General features: G+C 38.6%; 3 protein-coding genes across 11 annotated transcripts in view; 2 read left to right on the top strand and 1 right to left on the bottom strand.

Annotated features, from left to right (window-relative positions):
• LOC131912904 (putative POTE ankyrin domain family member M) overlaps nucleotides 1-17,800 on the bottom strand; it is a 178,950-nt gene that overhangs the window by 115,984 nt on the left and 45,166 nt on the right. The window lies entirely within an intron of this gene.
• LOC131912915 (profilin-1-like) lies at nucleotides 4,148-4,767 on the top strand. The gene has a single exon (XM_059265213.1). The coding sequence runs from the start codon at nucleotides 4,179-4,181 to the stop codon at nucleotides 4,599-4,601; it is 423 nt and encodes a 140-aa protein (XP_059121196.1). The 5' UTR covers nucleotides 4,148-4,178; the 3' UTR covers nucleotides 4,602-4,767.
• LOC131912909 (profilin-1-like) lies at nucleotides 14,173-14,741 on the top strand. The gene has a single exon (XM_059265207.1). It carries the CDS (start codon nucleotides 14,173-14,175, stop codon nucleotides 14,647-14,649), a length of 477 nt encoding a protein of 158 aa, XP_059121190.1. The 3' UTR covers nucleotides 14,650-14,741.

Genomic DNA, 17,800 nt, shown 5'->3' with positions numbered 1-17,800 from the left:
TGAAATAGTAAAAACTGCAAGTAAATTAATACAACTAGAAGAAGTTTTACTCAATTAGGCCAGCTAGGATTAAAAAAGAAATGTGATATGCTGTCCTCATGTGTAGATATTAGACATTTTTATGTTCAAATAGAATTATACGAGGAAGCCTAGAAATTAGACATGATCTATTGTAGATGGACTTATTGAAAGGGAGATAGTAAAATATATGTAAAATTAAATCAGAGCAGGAGAATACTGGATGTTGACAGTTTCAATCATGGAAGAATTGGAGGCTAAAGGACAGAAGGATGAGTGCCAAATAAAAATGAAGGTCTATGAAAAAAGCCTGATAGGAACCAAGATCTTGCAAATTAAGTGAAATATAATTTAAGGGGAGGTAGAACACAGGTGACAAGTAATAACACTGGAGCAATAAGTACTCTGGGCTAAGGTTTAAGTGGCAATGAAGGTAGAAGAATAAGTCAGAGCAGGGACTAAGGTGTAACTGAACATATACTAAGGCTGTATGAAGGCTTGTGGAAGCGACTAGTTGGTCAAATAGTTTAAAAGATATACTAAAAAGAGTTTGTTCAGAGGTACCTGGAATGTGTTGACTTCCCTAATAAGGCATGAGATTTACATTGAAACTCCTAAACAATGGAAATGATACCTCCTTTTGAGTTATTGGTCAAGTAGGCCTCCATGTCACCCCAAATAACACAATCTATTTCTACACATTCTGGTTATTTGTCATAACTAAATGGTAAGACTCTCTTGTTGAAGATACCACACAGTCTGGTTGCAGGGCATTTAGAACTCAATCCCTAGCAGACAAGGAATTTCTGCCTTTCATCATAATAAAAGTTGTAGTTCCAGTCACTGGTCATGAAATACATCAAGAGTCTATCAGGTCTTGGACCTTTCCTATGACAACAGTGACCATCCAGGAAAGCTGTCCACAATGGTTGTGTGGTAGTTATGTAAATAACCAACCTTGTTAGGAATGGATGGTAGACCTGCACCAAGCAATGGATTAAATATCTGATGCTGTAAACCTTGTCAAAAGCTTATGTCTGGAATAGTCATAAGCTAGTTCAGGAGAATCAACTAGTGCTATTATTATTTACATTTATACTCATAGGTTTGTTCTGCTCTCATTGTTGGCCAGACGATTTTTTTTCAAAGGGTAATGGTTAATGTAGAGACTCATAACTAGTTAGCATGATAAGGATAAGCCAGTGTGAAGGTTCATCTGCAGATGGGTCATTTGTATTGACCTTCCACTACTGAAAGCTCAAGAAACAATGAGGAAGAATGGCCTGAAAACAATGTAAGAGTTTGAATCTGGAGAGAAGTACACTGAAATGTTCTTTTTGGGACATGGCATAACGGATGCACAGATCAACTCAGAACAGCTGTGTCTTACACTAGACTTGCACAAGCTCAAGCCAGTCAAGATGCCAGCATGAATGAGGAAACATCTCTCAAGGCCCCAGCACTAGATGAGGAGCAATAGGCCATGACTGGTTGTAAAAGGAGGAGATTAATTTATCTGTGGGCTGTGGCTTAGGACAGATAGCTCATGTCCTAGAAAGTGTCTTCACACACATTCACAGATGGACAGCCCTACTTGGACTCAGTGGGCTATTAATAGTAATTTTAAGAGCCCGGCAGTGGTGGCACACACCTTTAATCCCAGTACTCAGGAGGCAGAGATGGGCAGATCTCTGTGAGTTTGAGGCCAGCCTGGTCTACAGAGTGAGTTCCAGGAAAGGTGCAAGCTACACAGAAAAACACTGTCTCAGAAAACAAAAACGAAAACAAAAGTAAATTTTAAGAGACATTAAGCAAAGAAGAAGAAGAGGAAGAAGAACAAGAAAAAGAAGAAGAAGAAGAAGAAGAAGAAGAAGAAGAAGAAGAAGAAGAAGAAGAAGAAGAAGAAGAAGAATGGTGAGTTCCACCAGCACAAGATGGAAGGAGTCAGTGGTGAATGTAGTTTTCAAAGAATAAATAGTAAGAACACTTAAAAAAAATGTTTACATTCTACGTATTAATTCTAGAAGACATACTAAATTTAACCTTATTTTAACCTTATTTGGCCTATGGAACACTACTGTGGAAACAGCATAAATGTGCAATGTAAACTGAAGTATATACTTACAAATGACCGCTTAGTTTTTCTAGCACTGTGCTGCCTCTGCTCTTCTGAGGCATGTTCTTGGTCTTCCATGACAGATGCTGTTAACAAGTGCACATATTTCACTAAGCAAAGTACAATGAAATTTAGGGGAATAGCTGTCCATTGCTATAATGAAGACACATTAGGGATGAGAAAATACTTACTTTCATTTTCCCAAGCAAAAGTTTGAATTAAGTATAAACTGCAGTGGAAAAATTTAACTTATCTTCTCTATTTAATAAAGAATCTCTCTTAAAAACAGGTGTTTGAGTATGGTTTTTCTCTGAACAGAGGTTTAGGAAGCAGCCCCCACTGTATGGGAGTTTCCTTCACTTACATATTCAGATTGATCTCATATATTTCTGAAGATAAAGCAAATGAAATATGGACACCTGAGAGGTGGGAGCAAGGACTCTGTCTTTGACAAACAAAATCTTATCTGTTGCTCAGATTTGATAATGTGTGTGTGTTATTACCAATCTACTAATCCTTTTGCTTCCTATATGTGTAGTTGTCTGTCTATTACAGATAGTGTTCTGTTCTATACACAATCACTCTATAGAACAAGTATATTTTAAAATGTAGTACTTACTTCTCTTCTGATGCATTATTACATTCTTTTCTGCATCATTGTCCATATTGGATGAGTTGGGAGCTTTTGTGGAAGATTTTTGTGGTCCATTAGGGTCAGACACACTCTATCAACAGGAGTATTGGTAACATGTTAGAAAGGTCTTATTTGATTTCTAAGAACATATTTGAATTCCTAATTTTATGACAAGTGTACTTGAAATTGTATGTAGTATATATTGAAGACAAAGACATTTTAGTATCAAATCTATTTTACACAGTAAACTCTAAATCTATCCTTCATTTTTCAGGGCAACTCATTATGTAAGAGAAACAAAGAAAAGAAGAAACACATTCAGAGGTTTTGACCTGATGCACAATATTAGGAAAAAACAAAAGCAACTACCTTTATATAAGAACTGTTAATGCTATTTATATTCCCAAATGAAATTGGAGGATATTTATAAAATAAAGAATTGCCTACCCTATTATCAGGAAAATTTCTTTGGACAGTGTGGTACTTTGAATGCAAATGGGCCCCATAAGCTTATAGGAAGTATCACTATCAGAAGGTTTGGCCTTGTTGGCGGTGGTGTGACCTTGCTGGGGGAAGTTTGTCTCTGTGGGGGCCATTTGAGGTCTCCTGTGCTCAAGTTACACCCAGAGTAGACACAGGCTCTTTTAGTGCTTGCTGATCAGGATGAGAACTCTCAGCTCCTTATCCAGGACCATGTCTGCCTGCATGCTGCCATGTCCCACCATGATGATGGTGGACAAAACCTGTGAAACAGGAATCCATCCCAATGAAATGGTTCCCTAATAGGAGTAGCCATGGTCATGGTATCTCTTCCCAGCAATAGAAACCATAACTAATACAAACAGTATTGATTTCTAGTCTCCTATTGGTCTCCCTTTAATTTTGTTGCTCCAGCTAATAGATTGAGCACAACATTGAAAAGGATTCAAGATGAGAGACAAACCTGTCTCTTATGACCTCAAGGCACTCATGTTTTCTTCTATTGAAGAAGACGTTGGCTCTGAGTTTCTCCTTATATAATTGTTATTGTGTTGAGATATGCTCCTTTTTTTACACTCTCTGGATTATTATCATGATGGTATATTGGATTTTGGCAAGGGCCTTATCTACATGTATTGAGAAGATTAGGTGACTTTTTGTCTAAGTCTGTTTCTGTGCTTTGTTAAATCTGTTGACTTGTGTATTTCAAACAATCTCTGCATCTCTGAGATCAAAACAACTTGGTCATTGAACATTTGAACAATTGAACATGTGGAACTTAGTGATAAAAGTTAAGGAGAGGCACAGCTAACAGAGCCGCGTTCTGGAAGGCAGCGCCTGCCCCGAGCTCTCTGCCTCCCCCTGCCCGCCAGCCCAAGCCCAGCCCGCGGCCCCAGCAGCAGCCCGCAGAGCAGCCCCAGCAGCAGCGCCATGGCCAGGTGGAATGCCTACATCGACAGCCTCACGGCGGAGGGGACCTGTCAGGACGCGGCCATCATAGGCTACAAGGACTCGCCCTCCGTCTGGGCCGCCGTCCCCAGGAAGACCTTCCTTAGCATTAAGCCAGCTGAGGTTGGTGTCCTGGTAGGCAAAGACTGGTCAAGTTTTTTCGTGAATGGGCTGACACTTGGGGGCCAGAAATGTTCTGTGATCCGGGACTCACTGCTGCAGGATGGGGAATTTACAATGGATCTTCGTACCAAGAGCACCAGAGGAGCCCCAACCTTCAATGTCACTGTCACCATGACTGCCAAGACGCTAGTCCTGCTGATGGGCAAAGAAGGTGTCCATGGTGGTTTGATCAACAAGAAATGTTATGAAATGGCCTCCCACCTGCGGCGTTCCCAGTACTGACCTCATCTGTCCCCTCCCCCACCGCTCCCTTCTGCTTTTGCACCCCTTCTTTCCATACACACACACACACACCCCATTATTTTTTTGGGCCATTACCCCATTTCCCTTATTGCTGCCCAAACCACATGGGCCGGGGGCTGGGGCTGGACAGACAGATACCTCCCCTTACCCATACCCCCTCCTGTGGGTGTTTGGAAAAATTTTTTGGGTTTTTCTTCTTTCTTTTTTTTTTCTGAATAAAAAGGATTCTACTAAAAAAAAAAAAAGTTAAGGAGAGGCTAGGTATGCGTAGAGAACATGTCACAATTATACAAGCAATAAGCAACAAGCCTACAGTCTACGTCTTCTAAATTGGAGAAAAAAATATTAATCTAAAATTATGATGAGAAAAAAGGCAATCATTGTTTAATGTCTCTATACATTTTAATAAAGAGCTGAAGTTCTAGATAGATCCAATAAGGTAAGAAGAATATTAAAGTATACAAAGTGTAAGAGAATTCAGAATGCCCCTACTTAAAGATGGTAGAATTTTATCAGCTGTAAAAGGGTTGAGGCTCCACAAAATGTCTTACAGCTGATAAACACTACAACAAATTAGCATTTCACAAATTTAACACCAAAATCAGTGATAACAAACTGAATAAAAAATCAATGAAAGAATCCCACTCACCTGCTCTAGGATATAGAATCAAACTTGATAGACATCACCAGATGAATGGATAAGGAAAATGTGGTATATACACACAATGGAATATTACTCAATGTAAAAAAAAATGAAATAGTAAAAATTGCAAGTAAATTAATAGAACTAAAAGAAGTTTTACTCAATGAGGCCAGCTAGGATTAAAAAGCAAATGTGATATGCTGTCCCCATGTGTAGATATTAGACTTTTGTATGTTCAATTAGGATTAAACGAGGAAACCTAGAAATTAGACATGGTCTATTGTAGATGGACCCATTGACAGGAAGATAGGAAAATGTATGTAAAATTAAGTCAGAGAAGGAGAATACTGGATGTTGACAGTTTCAATCATGGAATGATTGGAGGCTAAAGGACAGAATATGAGTGCCAAATAAAAATGAAGGTCTATGAAAAAAGCCTTATAGGAACCAATATCTTGCAAATTAAGTAAAATATAATTTAAGGGGAGGTAGAACACAGGTGACAAGAAATAACACTGGAGCAATAAGTACTCTGGGCTAAGGTTTAAGTGGCAATGAAGGTAGAAGAATAAGTCAGAGCAGGGACTAAGGTGTAACTGAACATAAACTAAGGCTGTATGAAGGCTTGTGGAAGCGACTAGTTGGTCAAATAGTTTAAAAGACATACTAAAAAGAGTTTGTTCAGAGGTACCTGGAATGTGTTGACTTATCTCATAAGACATGAGATTTACATTGAAACTCTGAAACAATGGAAAGGATACCTCCTTTTGAGTTATTGGTCAAGTAGGCCTCCATGTCACCCCAAATAACATAATCTATATCTTCTCATTCTGGTTGTTTGTCATACATAAATGGTAAGACTCTTTTGTTGAAGATACCACACAGTCTGGTTGCAGGGCATTTAGAACTCAATCCCTAGAAGAGGAGGAATTTCTGCCTTTCATCATAATAAAAGTTGTAGTTCTAGTCACTGGTCATGAAATACATCAAGAGTCTATCCAGTCTTGGACCTTTCCTATGACAACAGTGACCAGCCAGGCAAGCTGTCCACAATGGTTGGGTGGTAGTTATGTAAATAACCAACCTTGTTAGGAATGGATGGGAGACCTGTTCCAAGCAATGGATTAAATGTCTGATGCTATAAACCTTGTCAAAAGCTTATGCCTGGAATAGTTATGAGCTAGTTCAGGAGAATCAACTGGTGCTATTATTATTTACATTTATACTCATAGGTTTGTTCTGCTCTCATTGTAGGTCATATGATTTTTTTTCAAAGGGTAATGGTTAATGTAGAGACTCATAACTAGTTACCATGATAAGGATAAGCCAGAGTGAAGGCTCATCTGCAGATGGGTCATTTGCATTGACCTTCCACTACTGAAAGCTCAAGAAACAATGAGGAAGAATGGTCTGAAAACAATGTAAGAGTTTGAATCTGGAGAGAAGTACACTGAAATGTTCTTTTTGGGACATGGCATAACAGATGCACAGATCAACTCAGAACAGCTGTGTCATACACTAGACTTGCACAAGCTCAAGCCAGTCAAGATGTAAGCATGAATGAGGAAACATCTCTCAAGGCCCCAGCACTAGATGAGTAGCAATAGGCCATGGCTGGTTGTGAAAGGAAGAGATTAATTTATCTGTGGGCTGTGGCTTAGGACAGATAGCTCATGTCCCAGAAAGTGTCTTCACACACATTCACAGATGGTCAGCCCTACTTGGACTCAGTGGGCTCTTAATAGTAATATTAAGAGCCAGACAGTGGTGGCACAAACATTTAATCTCAGAACTCAGGAGGTAGAGACAGGCAGATCTCTGTGAGTTCGAGGCCAGCCTGCTCTACAGAGTGAGTTCCAGGAAAGGTGTAAAGCTATACAGAAAAACACTGTCTCAGAAAACAAAAACAAAAACAAAACCAAAAGTAATTTTAAGAGACATTAAACAAAGAAGAAGAAGAAGAAGAAGAAGAAGAAGAAGAAGAAGAAGAAGAAGAAGAAGAAGAAGAGGAAGATGAAGAGGAAGAAGGAGGAGAAGGAGGAGGAGGAGCGGGAGGAGAGGGAGGAGAGGGAGGAGGAAGAGGAGGAGGAGGAGGAGGAGGAGGAGGAGGACGAGGAGTTCAACCAGCACAAGGTGGAGATAGTCAGTGGTGAATGTAGTTTTCAAAGAAGAAATAATAAGAATATATAAAAAAAAATTTACGTCCTATGTATTAATTCTAGAAGACATACTAAATTTAACCTATTTGGCCTATGGAACATTACCGTGGAAACAGCTTAAATGTGCAATGTAAACTGAAGTATATACTTACAAATGGCCGCTTAGTTTTTCTAGCACTGTGCGGCCTCTGCTCTTCTGAGGTATGCTCTTGGTCTTCCATGATGGATGCTGTTAACAAGTGCATATATTTCACTAAGCAAAGTACAATGAACATTTAGGGGAAAAGCTGTCCATTGCTATAATGAAGACACATTAGGGATGAGAAAATATTTATTTTCATTTTTCCAAGCAATAGTTTGAATTAAGTATAAACTGCAGTGGAAAAATTTAACTTATCTCCTCTATTTAATAAAGAATCTCCCATAAAAACAGGTGTTTGAGTATGTTTTTTCTCTGAACAGAGGTTTGGGAAGCAGACCCCACTTTATGGGGGTTCACTTCACTTACATATTCAGATTGATCTCATATATTTCTGAAGATAAAGCAAATGAAATATGGACAATGAGAGGTGGAAGCAAGGACTCCGTCTTTGACAAACAAAATCTTATCTGTTGCTCAGATTTGATAATGTGTGTGTGTTATTACCATTCTACTAATCCTTTTGCTTCCTATATGTGTAGTTGTCTGTCTATTACATATAGTGTTCTGTTCTATACACAATCATTGTATAGAACAAGTATATTTTAAAATGTAGTACTTACTTCTCTCCTGATGCATCACTACAATTTTTTCTGCATCCTTGTCTATATTGGATGATTCAGGAGCTTTTGTGGAAGATTTCTGTGGTCCATTGGGGTCAGACACACTCTATCAACAGGAGTGTTGGTAACATATGTTAGAAAGATCTTATTTGATTCCTAAGAACATATTTGAATTCCTAATTTTATGACAAGTGTACTTGAAATTCTATGTAGTATATATGGAAGACAAAGACATTTTAGTAGCAAATCTATTTTGCACAGTAAACTTTAAATCTATCCTTCATTTCTCATGGCAACTCATTATGTAGAAGAAAAAAAAAAGAAGAAACATATTTAGAGGATTTGACCTGATGCACAATATTAACAAAACAAAAGCAACTACTTTTATATAAGAACTGTTAATGCTATTTATATTCCCAAATGAAATTGGAGGATATTTATAAAATAAAGAATTGCCTACCCTATTATCAGGAAAATTTCTTTGGACAGTGTGGTACTTTGAATGCAAATGGGCCCCATAAGCTTATAGGAAGTGTCACTATCAGAAGGTTTGGCCTTGTTGGCGGTGGTGTGACCTTGTTGGGGGAAGTTTGTCTCTGTGGGGGCCATTTGAGGTCTCCTGTGCTCAAGTTACACCCAGAGTAGACACAGGCTCTTTTAGTGCTTGCTGATCAGGATGAGAACTCTCAGCTCCTTATCCAGGACCATGTCTGCCTGCATGCTGCCATGTCCCACCATGATGATGGTGGACAAAACCTGGGAAACAGGAATCCATCCCAATGAAATGGTTCCCTAATAGGAGTAGCTAAGGTCATGGTATCTCTTCCCAGCAATAGAAACCATAACTAATACAAACAGTATTGATTTCTATTCTCCTATTGGTCTCCCTTTAATTTTGTTCTCCTGATGTATTGCTCCAGCTTATAGATTGAGCACAACATTGAAAAGGATTCAAGATGATAAACAAATTTGTCTCTTATGACCTCAAGGGAGTCATGTTTTCATCTATTGAAGAAGACGTTGGCTGTGAGTTTCCCATTATATAATTTTTATTGTGTTGAGATATGCTCCTTTTCTTACACTCTCTGGATTATTATCATGATGGTATATATGGTTTTTAGCAAGGGCCTTATCTACATGAATGAGAAGATTAGGTGACTTTTTGTCTAAGTCTGTTTCTGTGCTTTGTTAAATCTGTTGACTTGGGTATTTCAAACAATCTCTGCATCTCTGAGATAAAAACAACTTGGTCATTGAACATTTGAACAACTGAACATGTGGAACTTAGTGAATAAAGTTAAGCAGAGGCTAGGTGTGGGTAGAGAATATGTCACAATTGTACAAGTAATAAACAACAAGTCTACCATCTACATGTTCTAAAATGCAGAAAAAATATTAATCTAACCACAATGATAAGAAAAAAAGGCAATCATTGTTCACTGTCTCTACTCTTTTTATTAAAGAGCTGAAGTTCTAGATAGACCCAATAAGGTAAGAATGATATTAAAGCATACAAAGTGTGAGAGAACTCAGAATGCCCCTACTTAAAGATGGTAGAATTTTATCAGCTGTAAAAGGGTTGAGGCTCCACAAAATGTCTTGAAGCTGATAAACACTACAACAAATTAGCATTTCACAAATTTAACACCAAAATAAGAGATAAAAAAAATGAATAAAAAAATCAATGAAAGAATCCCACTCACCTGCCCTAGATTATAGAATCAACCTTGATAGTCATCAGCATATGAAAGGATAAGGAAAATGTGGTATATACACACAATGGAATATTACTCAATGTAAAGAAAAATGAAATCGTAAAAATTGCAAGTAAATTAATAGAACTAGAAGAAGTTTTACTCAATGAGGCCAGCTAGGATTAAAAAAGAAATGTGATATGCTGTCCTCATGTGTAGATATTAGACTTTTGTATGTTCAAATAGAATTATACGAGGAAGCCTAAAAAATTAGACATGGTCTATTGTAGATGGACCCATTGAAAGGGAGATAGGAAAATATATGTAAAATTAAATCAGAGAAGGAGAATACTGGATGTTGACAGTTTCAATCATGGAAGAATTGGAGGCTAAAGGACAGAAGGATGAGTTCCAAATAAAAACGAAGGTCTATGAAAAAAGCCTGATAGGAACCAGGATCTTGCAAATGAAGTAAAATATAATTTAAGGGGAGGTAGAACACAGGTGACAAGAAATAACACTGGAGCAATAAGTACTCTGGGCTAAGGTTTAAGTGGCAATGAAGGTAGAAGAATAAGTCAGAGCAGGGACTAATGTGTAACTGAACAAAGACTAAGGCTGTATGAAGGCTTGTGGAAGCGACTAGGTGGTCAAATAGTTTAAAAGATATACTAAAAAGAGCTTGTTCAGAGGTACCTGGAATGTGTTGACTTCCCTAATAAGGCATGAGATTTACATTGAAACTCCAAAACAAGGGAAAAGATACCTCCTTTTCAGTTATCAGTCAAGTAGGCCTCCATGTTACCCCAAATAACACAATATATTTCTACACTTTCTGGTTGTTTGTCATAACTAAATGGTAAGACTCTTTGGTTGAAGATACCACACAGTCTGGTTGCATGGCATTTAGAACTCAATCCCTAGCAGACGAGGAATTTCTGCCTTTCATCATAATAAAAGTTGTAGTTCCAGTCACTGGTCATGAAATATATCAAGAGTCTACCCAGTCTTGGACCTTTCCTATGACAACAGTGACCAGCCTGGCAAGCTGTCCACAATGGTTGGGTGGTAGTTATGTAAATAACCAACCTTGTTAGGAATGGATGGGAGACCTGCACCAAGCAAAGGATTAAATGTCTGATGCTGTAACCTTGTCATAAGCTTATGTCTGGAATAGTCATAAGCTAGTTCAGGAGAATCAACTAGTGCTATTATTATTTACATTTATACTCATAGGTTTGTTCTACTCTCATCGTTGGCCAGATGATTTTTTTTTTCAGAGGGTAATGGTTAATGTAGAGACTCATAACTAGTTAACATGATAAGGATAAGCCAGTGTGAAGGTTCATCTGCAGAAGGGTCATTTGCATTGACCTTCCACTACTGAAAGCTCAAGAAACAATGAGGAAGAATGGTCTGAAAACAATGTAAGAGTTTGAATCTGGAGAGAAGTACACTGAAATGTTCTTTTTGGGACATGGCATAACAGATGCACAGATCAACTCAGAACAGCTGTGTCTTACACTAGACTTGCACAAGCTCAAGACAGTCAAGATGCAGGCATGAATGAGGAAATATCTCTCAAGGCCCCAGCACTAGATGAGTAGCAATTGGCCATGGCTGGTTGTGAAAAGAGGAGATTAATTTTTCTGTGGGCTTTGGCTTCGGACAGATAGCTCATGTCCCAGGAGGTGTCTTCACACACATTCACAGATGGTCAGCCCTACTTGGACTCAGTGGGCTATTAATAGAATTTAAAGAGCCCGGCAGTGGTGGCACACACCTTTAATCCCAGCACTCAGGAGGCAGAGATGTGCAGATCTCTGTGAGTTTGAGGCCAGCCTGGTCTACAGAGTGAGTTCCAGGAAAGGTGCAAGCTACACAGAAAAACACTGTCTCAGAAAACAAAAACGAAAACAAAAGTAAATTTTAAGAGACATTAAGCAAAGAAGAAGAAGTGGAAGAAGAACAAGAAGAAGAAAAGGAAGAAGAAGAAGAAGAAGAAGAAGAAGAAGAAGAAGAAGAAGAAGAAAAAGAAGAAGAATGATGAGTTCCACCAGCACAATTTGGAAGGAGTCAGTGGTGAATGTAGTTTTCAAAGAATAAATAGTAAGTACACTTAAAAAAAATGTTTACCTTCTATGTATTAATTCTAGAAGACATACTAAATTTAACCTTATTTGGCCTATGGAACACTACTGTGGAAACAGCTTAAATGTGCAATGTAAACTGAAGTATATACTTACAAATGGCCGCTTAGTTTTTCTTGCACTGTGCTGCCTCTGCTCTTCTGAGGCATGTTCTTGGTCTTCCATGACAGATGCTGTTAACAAGTGCACATATTTCACTAAGCAAAGTACAATGAAATTTAGGGGAATAGCTGTCCATTGCTATAATGAAGACACATTAGGGATGAGAAAATACTTACTTTCATTTTCCCAAGCAATAGTTTGAATTAAGTATAAACTGCAGTGGAAAAATTTAACTTATCTTCTCTATTTAATAAAGAATCTCTCTTAAAAACAGGTGTTTGAGTATGGTTTTTCTCTGAACAGAGGTTTAGGAAGCAGCCCCCACTGTATGGGAGTTTCCTTCACTTACATATTCAGATTGATCTCATATATTTCTGAAGATAAAGCAAATGAAATATGGACACCTGAGAGGTGAGAGCAAGGACTCTGTCTTTGACAAACAAAATCTTATCTGTTGCTCAGATTTGATAATGTGTCTGTGTTATTACCAATCTACTAATCCTTTTGCTTCCTATATGTGTAGTTGTCTGTCTATTACAGATAGTGTTCTGTTCTATACACAATCACTCTATAGAACAAGTATATTTTAAAATGTAGTACTTACTTCTCTCCTGATGCATTATTACATTCTTTTCTGCATCATTGTCCATATTGGATGTGTTGGGAGCTTTTGTGGAAGATTTCTGTGGTCCATTAGGGTCAGACACACTCTATCAACAGGAGTATTGGTAACATATGTTAGAAAGGTCTTATTTGATTTCTAAGAACATACTTGAATTCTTAATTTTGTGGCAAGTGTTCTTGAAATTCTATGTAGTATATATTGAAGACAAAGACATTTTAATAGCAAATCTATTGTGCACAGTAAAGTTTAAATCTATCCTTCATTTTTCATGGCACTTCACTATGTAAGAGGTACAAAGAAAAAAGGAAACACATTCAGAGGATTTGACCTGATGCACAATATTAACAAAACAAAAGCAACTACTTTTATGTAAGAACTGTTAATGCTATTTATATTCCCAAATGAATTTGGAGGATATTTATAAAATAAAGAATTGCCTACCCTATTATCAGGAAAATTTCTTTGGACAGTGTGGTACTTTGAATGCAAATGGGCCCCATAAGCTTATAGGAAGTATCACTATCAGAAGGTTTGGCCTTGTTGGCGGTGGTGTGACCTTGCTGGGGGAAGTTTGTCTCTGTGGGGGCCATTTGAGGTCTCCTGTGCTCAAGTTACACCCAGAGTAGACACAGGCTCTTTTAGTGCTTGCTGATCAGGATGAGAACTCTCAGCTCCTTATCCAGGACCATGTCTGCCTGCATGCTGCCATGTCCCACCATGATGATGGTGGACAAAACCTGTGAAACAGGAATCCATCCCAATGAAATGGTTCCCTAATAGGAGTAGCCATGGTCATGGTATCTCTTCCCAGCAATAGAAACCATAACTAATACAAACAGTATTGATTTCTAGTCTCCTATTGGTCTCCCTTTAATTTTGTTCTCCTGATGTATTGCTCCAGCTAATAGATTGAGCACAACTTTGAAAAGGATTCAACATGAGAGACAAACCTGTCTCTTATGACCTCAAGGGAGTCATGTTTTCATCTATTGAAGAAGACGTTGGCTCTGAGTTTCTCCTTATATAATTGTTATTGTGTTGAGATATGTTCCTTTTCTTACACTCTCTGGCTTATTATCGTGATGGTATATTGGATTTTGGCAAGGGCCTTATCTACATGTATTGAGAAGATTAGGTGACTTTTTGTCTAAGTCTGTTTCTGTGCTTTGTTAAATCTGTTGACTTGTGTATTTCAAACAATCTCTGCTTCTCTGAGATCAAAACAACTTGGTCATTGAACATTTGAACAATTGAACATGTGGAACTTAGTGATAAAAGTTAAGGAGAGGCACAGCTAACAGAGCCTCGTTCCGGATGGCAGCGCCTGCCCCGAGCTCTCTGCCTCCCTCCACCCACCAGTCGAGCCCAGCCTGCGGCCCCAGCAGCAGCCCACAGAGCAGCCCCAGCAGCAGCGCATGGCCAGGTGGAACTCCTACATCGACAGCCTCATGGTGGAGGGGACCTGTCAGGACGCAGCCATCCTAGGCTACAAGGACTCGCCCTCCGTCTGGGCCGCCGTCCCCAGGAAGACCTTCCTTAGCATTATGCCAGCTGAGGTTGGTGTCCTGGTAGGCAAAGACCGGTCAAGTTTTTTCGTGAATGGGCTGACACTTGGGGGCCAGAAATGTTCTGTGATCAAGTTTTTTTTTGTGAATGGGCTGACACTTGGGGGCCAGAAATGTTCTGTGATCCGGGACTCACTGCTGCAGGATGGGGAATTTACAATGGATCTTCGTACCAAGAGCACCAGAGGAGCCCCAACCTTCAATGTCACTGTCACCATGACTGCCAAGACGCTAGTCCTGCTGATGGGCAAAGAAGGTGTCCATGGTGGTTTGATCAACAAGAAATGTTATGAAATGGCCTCCCACCTGCGGCGTTCCCAGTACTGACCTCATCTGTCCCCTCCCCCACCGCTCCCTTCAGCTTTTGCACCCCTTCTTTCCATACACACACACACACACACACACACACACACACACACACACACCATTATTTTTTTGGGCCATTACCCCATTTCCCTTATTGCTGCCCAAACCACATGGGCCGGGGGCTGGGGCTGGACAGACAGATACCTCCCCTTACCCATACCCCCTCCTGTGTGTGTTTGGAAAAATTTTTTGGGTTTTTTTTCTTTCTTTCTTTCTTTTTTCTGAATAAAAAGATTCTAATAAAAAAAAAGTTAAGGAGAGGCTAGGTATGCGTAGAGAACATGTCACAATTATACAAGCAATAAGCAACAAGCCTACAGTCTACATCTTCTAAATTGGAGAAAAAAATATTAATCTAAAATTATGATGAGAAAAAAGGCAATCATTGTTTAATGTCTCTATACATTTTAATAAAGAGCTGAAGTTCTAGATAGATCCAATAAGGTAAGAAGAATATTAAAGTATACAAAGTGTAAGAGTACTCAGAATGCCCCTACTTAAAGATGGTAGAATTTTATCAGCTGTAAAAGGGTTGAGGCTCCACAAAATGTCTTAAAGCTGATAAACACTACAACAAATTAGCATTTCACAAATTTAACACCAAAATCAGTGATGACAAACTGAATAAAAATCAATGAAAGAATCCCACTCACCTGCCCTAGGTTATAGAATCAACCTTGATAGTCATCAGCAGATGAAAGGATAAGGAAAATGTGGTATATACACACAATGGAATATTACTCAATGTAAAGAAAAATGAAATCGTAAAAATTGCAAGTGAATTAATAGAACTAGAAGAAGTTTTACTCAATGAGGCCAGTTAGGAATAAAAAAGCAAATGTGATATGCTGTCCTCATGTGTAGATATTAGACTTTTGTTTGTTCAATTAGGATTACACGAGGAAACCTAGAAATTAGACATGGTCTATTGTAGATGGACCCATTGAAAGGGAGATAGGAAAATATATGTAAAATTAAATCAGAGAAAGAGAATACTGGATGTTGACAGTTTCAATCATGGAAGAATTGGAGGCTAAAGGACCGAAGGATGAGTGCCAAATAAAAATGAAGGTCTATGAAAAAAGCCTTATAGGAACCGAGATGTTGCAAATTAAGTAAAATATAATTTAAGGGGAGGTAGAACACAGGTGACAAGAAATAACACTGGAGCAATAAGTACTCTGGGCTAAGGTTTAAGTGGCAATGAAAGTAGAAGCATAAGTCAGAGCAGGGACTAAGGTGTAACTGAACATAAACTAAGACTGTATGAAGGCTTGTGGAAGCGACTAGTTGGTCAAATAGTTTAAAAGACATACTAAAAAGAGTTTGTTCAGAGGTACCTGGAATGTGTTGACCTATCTCATGAGACATGAGATTTACATTGAAACTCCAAAACAAGGGACGGCATACCTCCTTTTGAGTTGTCTGTAAAGTTGGCCTCCATGTCATCCCAAATAACAATCTATTACTACACATTCTGGTTGTTTGTCATAACTAAATGGTAAGACTCTTTTGTTGAAGATACCACACAGTCTGGTTGCAGGGCATTTAGAACTCAATCTCTAGCAGACAAGGAATTTCTGCCTTTCATCATAATAAAAGTTGTAATTCCAGCAACTGGTCATGAAATACATCAAGAGTCTATCAGGTCTTGGACCTTTCCTATGACAACAGTGACCAGCCAAGCAAGTGTCCGCAATGGTTGTGTGGTAGTTATGTAAATAACCAATCTTGTTAGGAATGGATGGTAGACCTGCTCCAAGCAATGGATTAAATGTGTGATGCTGTAACCTTGTCAAATGCTTATGTTTGGAGTAGTCATAAGCTAGTCCAGGAAAATCAACTAGTGCTATTTTTATTTATGTTATATATCCATAGGTTTGTTCTGCTCTCATTGTTGGTCATATGATTTTTTTCAGAGGGTAATGGTTAATGTTAATATTAACTAGTTAACATGATAAAGATAAGCCAGTGTGAAGGTTCATCTGCAGAAGGGTCATTTGCATTGACCTTCCACTACTGAAAGCTCAAGAAACAATGAGGAAGAATGGTCTGAAAACAATGTAAGAGTTTGAATCTGGAGAGAAGTACACTGAAATGTTCTTTTTGGAACATGGCATAACGGATGCACAGATCAACTCAGAACAGCTGTGTCTTACACTAGACTTGCACAAGCTCAAGCCAGTCAAGATGCCAGCATGAATGCGGAAACATCTCTCAAGGCCCCAGCACTAGATGAGGAGCAATAGGCCATGACAGGTTGTGAAAGGAGGAGATTAATTTTTCTGTGGGCTGTGGCTTAGGACAGATAGCTCATGTCCCAGAGAGTGTCTTCACACACATTCACAGATGGTCAGCCCTACTTGGACTCAGTGGGCTATTAATAGTAATTTTAAGAGCCCAGCAGTGGTGGCACACACCTTTAATCCCAGTACTCAGGAGGCAGAGATGGGCAGATCTCTGTGAGTTTGAGGCCAGCCTGGTCTACAGAGTGAGTTCCAGGAAAGGTGCAAAGCTACACAGAAAAACAGTCTCATAAAACAAAAACGAAAACAAAAGTAAATTTTAAGAGACATTAAGCAAAGAAGAAGAAGAAGAAGAAGAAGAAGAAGAAGAAGAAGAAGAAGAAGAAGAAGAAGAAGAAGAAAAAGAAGAAGAAGAAGAAGGAGCAGAAGAAGAATGATGAGTTCCACCAGCACAAGATGGAAGGAGTCAGTGGTGAATGTAGTTTTCAAAGAATAAAATGTAAGAATACTTAACAAAAAAGTTTACGTTCTATGCATTAATTCTAGAAGACATACTAAATTTAACCTTATTTGGCCTATGGAACATTACTGTGGAAACAGCTTAAATGTGCAATGTAAACTGAAGTATATACTTACAAATGGCCGCTTAGTTTTTCTAGCACTGTGCTGCCTCTGCTCTTCTGAGGCATGTTCTTGGTCTTCCATGACAGATGCTGTTAACAAGTGCACATATTTCACTAAGCAAAGTACAATGAACATTTAGGGGGAAAGCTGTCCATTGCTATAATGAAGACACATTAGGGATGAGAAAATATTTATTTTCATTTTCCCAAGCAAAAGTTTGAATTAAGTATAAACTGCAGTGG

Source organism: Peromyscus eremicus, chromosome 6 (assembly GCF_949786415.1).
Source record: "Peromyscus eremicus chromosome 6, PerEre_H2_v1, whole genome shotgun sequence".
Classification (NCBI taxonomy): Eukaryota; Metazoa; Chordata; class Mammalia; order Rodentia; family Cricetidae; genus Peromyscus; species Peromyscus eremicus.
This window is presented reverse-complemented; position numbering and strand designations above follow the sequence as displayed.